Source organism: Penaeus japonicus, unplaced genomic scaffold (genome assembly GCF_977035675.1).
Source record: "Penaeus japonicus unplaced genomic scaffold, GWHDUDI00000001_assembly GWHDUDI00000012, whole genome shotgun sequence".
NCBI classification, from domain to species: Eukaryota; Metazoa; Arthropoda; class Malacostraca; order Decapoda; family Penaeidae; genus Penaeus; species Penaeus japonicus.
In genome coordinates, this window is record NW_028234414.1 from 3,827,642 (window position 1) to 3,832,641 (window position 5,000).

The 5,000-nt window shown below is 34.7% G+C and overlaps 1 protein-coding gene across 29 annotated transcripts in view; it reads right to left on the minus strand.

The window, feature by feature from the left end:
- LOC122250953 (prominin-1-A) overlaps positions 1-5,000 on the minus strand; it is a 97,047-nt gene that overhangs the window by 3,093 nt on the left and 88,954 nt on the right. For 14 of the 29 annotated variants that reach the window (XM_086542269.1, XM_086542261.1, XM_086542273.1 and 11 more), the window contains 2 exons: positions 2,469-2,717; positions 1-429 (listed from right to left, as the gene is read on the minus strand). The exon at positions 1-429 is cut by the window's left edge and continues 3,093 nt beyond it. In XM_086542269.1, the coding sequence (XP_086398395.1) occupies positions 2,504-2,717 (214 nt within the window). In that variant the 3' untranslated portion in view covers positions 1-429; positions 2,469-2,503. Of the gene's footprint in view, positions 430-1,945; positions 2,718-5,000 lie in introns of all 29 variants that reach the window. The other 15 variants (XM_086542285.1, XM_086542282.1, XM_086542280.1 and 12 more) reach the window with 3 other exon arrangements.

The window sequence follows — 5,000 nt, forward strand, 5'->3', positions numbered from 1 at the left end:
TGGGCGCAAGAGACGAAATTCCTGCACACCAATGAATTTCAAAGGGGGTGGGGGACAAACTGAATAAAAAAATAAAAAAAAAAAGTAAATGTTCTTAAAAATTGAGGGTATGACACAGAGGGAGGAGAGGGAAGAGAGAAAGGAGGATAAGGGAGACGGAGAAGAGGAGATTGAGGAATTGGGACGAGGATATTCTGCTTGATGTGGGGAGGGGAGGGGAGAGAGAGGGGGGGGGGTGTAAATTAATTGTTCCTGTGATGTCTTCCTCTGATTATAATGTTTTCTCCTTTAATTTCTTACATTTTGTATTTATTTGTATTTTTTCCTATGGGATGTAATGTATAGTCTCCTTCCAAAGCCAATGCTAAACATACTTTGGTACATCACCAGCTTCAGGGTTTTTACTTTTCAGGTAACTTCTATGCATCACTGGAAAGCAAAAATAGAATACAATTTTACAAAATATAAAGTGAAAGTAAAAATAGTAATTAGTTGCAAATGATTATAAACATTTTTTTTCCGAGAATATAGTGTCAATACCAGGTGTACACTGATGCTTCAAAATCCACAGAAGTGAGTGTATTCAAAATTATAAAATTTATATATATATATATATATAATATATATATATATATTATATATATAATATATAATATATATTTATATATATATATATATACATATATAATATATATATATATATATATATATATATATATATATATATATATATAATATATATATTATATATATATATATATATAATATTAATATATATATATATATATATATAATATATATATTATATATATATATTATATATATATATATATGTATATATATATATATAATATAATATATATATATGTACATATATATTATATATATATATATAATATTAATATAATATATATATATATATTAATATATATATATATATATATATATATATATATATATTATATATATATATATATATATATATATATATATATATATATATATATAATATATATATATGTAATATATATAAATATATATATATGTAAATACATATATGTATATATATATATATATATGTACATATATATATATGTATACATATATATGTATATATATATATATATATATATATATATATATATGTATATATATGTACATATATATATATATAATAAAAAAGTCAAATGCAGTGCCACCATTAATAATCATCTATTTGTCCTTATTTCTATAAACAATAAAATGAGCATAAAAAGTAATGCATAATATAGTCAATCCATGATCCAAGGCTTCTCATGAACAAAAATCAAAGACAAAGAAAAACAATAAGTTTCCAATAAGAGCATTTCTGATAAAAATTACAAAATACAAAAGGAAGAAAGGGAGGGGCAAAGAGGAAGAGGGAGAGGGAGAGGGAGAGGGAGAGGGAGAGGGAGAGGGAGAGGGAGAGGGAGAGGGAGAGGGAGAGGGAGAGGGAGAGGGAGAGGGAGAGGGAGAGGGAGAGAGAGAGAGAGAGAGAGAGAGAGAGAGAGAGAGAGAGAGAGAGAGAGAGAGAGAGAGAGAGAGAGAGAGAGAGAGGGAGAGAGAGAGAGAGAGAGAGAGAGAGAGAGAGAGAGAGAGAGAGAGAGAGAGAGAAATGGGGGGGGAGGGAGGGGGATAGGGATAGAGGGATAGAGAGGGAGAGCATGAAAATTCAAAAACAGAACCTTGGATCATGACAACATATCAACAATGTACTGTTCCATTACAGTGTTGCAAGCTGCAAGCAGATCTTGGTAATACCAGATAAAAGGGCTGACTTTCTATTGATTAAAGGGTAAAAAAAAAGTAAATAAAAAAAGAGTATCCAACTAATATATCTAGTGAGTTCGACCTGCTCACAGCCAACTAACAAAACAAACAGCATATGCCAGAGGGTATTTTCATACAAATTCTGTTAGTTTACCTGTCCAGGTCTAGTCGGTTCGAACGGTAGGTTAGTGCAGTCGGTCTTGCTCTGTGGTGGTCAATTAGATAAGTCGGGAGTCAGTGTGGTGTCATTTGAGAGAGAAGGGAAAGGACTCAGAAGATGGACTGAGTGATCCGTCTCAAGGAGAAAGGAGTCGCGCAGGGTCGGTTTCCCACTTGACTAGAGTTTGATGCAAACTATCACTATCTGGGGCCTATTAGTCTACAACTAAATAAGCACATAAGTAATCAATGACATGCAATAAATAATAAGTACATAAATAAATATACGGAAACCAAAAGCAGGCTATACAACTTTTAAGCAGCTTCCAGGGACAGAATGCTTGTACAACTGTTATTGAGGAAGAAAACAAAGCTTCTAGAGGAAGTTAGACTCATATTAATTACTTGCATACACCTCTGTTAAGTACAGTTACAAAGTCTCTACATGGCAGCCATGTACAAAAGATAAAGTTACAGTAAATGTTGAGATCAGAGGACAAGGAGAAAGAGTGTCGTACAGCAGAGTGCAGATGGCCGGCCGAACGCTTGGCCACTACGCATCATATTCGTCCCGAGAGTAGGCTGGTGAGATCTTCCAGCCGCCAAGATTGATGGTGCGCTGATTCGGGTTCCAGGGGGCCGGGCCGTGCAGGAAGTTTGTGGGGCCCTGAGGCCCAGCCGGGGGGTTGCCAGGGGGGGGCGGGTGAACTTGCATCCCCCCGGCGGCTGGCCCTGTCCCAGGGGGGGGTCCCCCATAATACTGCGGTCTGCAATATCCAACACATCCAGCCCACCTCAAGAGTGTGCCAGCCAAGAAGCAACCCAACATTATGAAACCTTCACCCTTACATCCACTACTGGTAGATAAATTTCACAAGAATCAGCTACATTGAATAATACTGAGAAATGCAGAGATACGTTAAACATTTTACCGATTCTATTGCGTATCATCCTGTACTGCCACTTTTCCTTTAGCCATTCTAATGCTCAGTCCTTCCAAAAAGATGAAAACTTAACAACACCATAAAATCACTTTCAAGAACCCCCCCATTAATTTACCAATTTAGAAACTAAAACCCTCTAAACTAAAAAAAAAAAAAGGATACATCTCTATGACTCTCACCCACCTCGCATCTCCTGCATTCTCCCCATTCCTTGCACATCTCTACTTGCCACATGGTACTCATCCTATTCAGCGTTCCTGTTGCTTTGATATTAATGATTGCGACTGTTTCCCTCACAGCCCGTGTTTGTTTCAGGCCAAACCTACACTCATGACTTTATTCTCTAGATTTTCTTTGAAGCTACAAAACCATCATTGAAATAATGTGATATATGACCAATATAAGTTTAAAAATTGATTTTTTTTGTTTGTTTTTTTTTGTTTACTATGTCTACACTACTGTACTTATCTAAAATCTAAAAACAGACAAACAAATAAGGCTATTGAAACTGAATAATAAAGAAGAGGCAGAGAACACAACCACAGACACACACCACATGCCAACCCCCCCAAATGCTAAACTGTTTCCCTTGAATTTAGTTCTCTCTTCCTTCTAAAAGGCATATCAAATATGACGTCTCTTTCAAAAGCTGATTCCTGTGAAAAATATCGCTTTTTAGATCATCCTCCCTGAGCAGCACTAAGAAGATCTACATAACTCTTTGTCAATCAATTTCCAATCCACAGTGAGTATTAGTTAACTAATCTACATTTTAAAACAATAAAAATAGTTCATACAGATTAAAAGATAATATGTAAGTAAAAAAATATATATATTAATTCTTTCATGAAGAATTGTGGATAGTATTATACATAAAAGTTATAAAGATATTAATACCCTTTTTAGTTTAAAATGTTAATCTTCCTTCAAACAAGAAGTAAGATGATTAATGACTAGTCAACAGGTCATGTCATTTTGTATTTGTCTGTGTATAAGATGTTGCTTGGAAGTTTCACTCAGCAATGGAAAAAGTTTCCCAAAAACATCTAATGTAACTGTAAAATGTATAGTGAACATACTACATGAGCTGTTTTCATTGCTGGAAGTACAAACAACATGTTATACAGATAATATACTGTCAAAACTGTCATAAGCCTGCAAAATTAAACTTGATATGTATCATTATATTAGACATTGGCTAAAATATAAATAAATATATGAAAGATACAGCCATAAAAAAGTTTAACATTCAGTCCAATATACAATATGTACAATGCAAAGGCTATACAGTATCTCGTAATCATCCTAAAAAAAGGTCTGCTTCCTCTCAAAATATGGACCAAGATGTAATAATGTATATACTACCAACTTGGAGAGATTCAATCAAAAGACAGAGCTACAGACTTCACTTTCGAGGTGACTCAAGATGCATTCACCTGGACCTGTGGTCAACTGGTGTCTCATAATCAAGATAATTTAATTAAAGAGCTGAAGCAGATCATTGTCATATGCCGAAGCCAAATAACAAGACACAAAGCAAAGTGCAAAGTGCTTCAATCAGAAAGCATAGACAGTGCCTTGAGAATGAGACAATCAGTAAGCGGAAGATTTTTTTCACCTTTAATTCTTTTGTACCTAGAAGTCGAATCAAAGTCTTTTATCTTCAATTACATTGCTCTTCTTGATTAACGGGAAGCACACACTTCCAATAAACTCTGAACTGTACACCTTTTTTTTCACAATCCACCATTGGAAAAAAAAGACAAACTGTGTGTTCCTCTGTGCAACCCACACACCTGGACTTGAGTATCACTTTCTTGTACTATGGAATGCTGACTATGAATCTCACCACTTGGTTATATATACTAACATCAATCAAGGTGTATTGTCTAAACAAAACCTTCATGGAATTGCTTCTTTCATGCCTCAGAACACTGGTTATGGTTATATGAAGGGGACACACATGGCATCATAACCTCTGTTGTTATATGTAAAAGAAATATAAATACAGATACACAAAATGTTGTGTGCAGTGGAGGAGGGGGGGGGGGAGGAGGAGGAGGAGTGAGAGGAGAGAGAAAATGTTGGGAAGTGAAGACGAGCAGA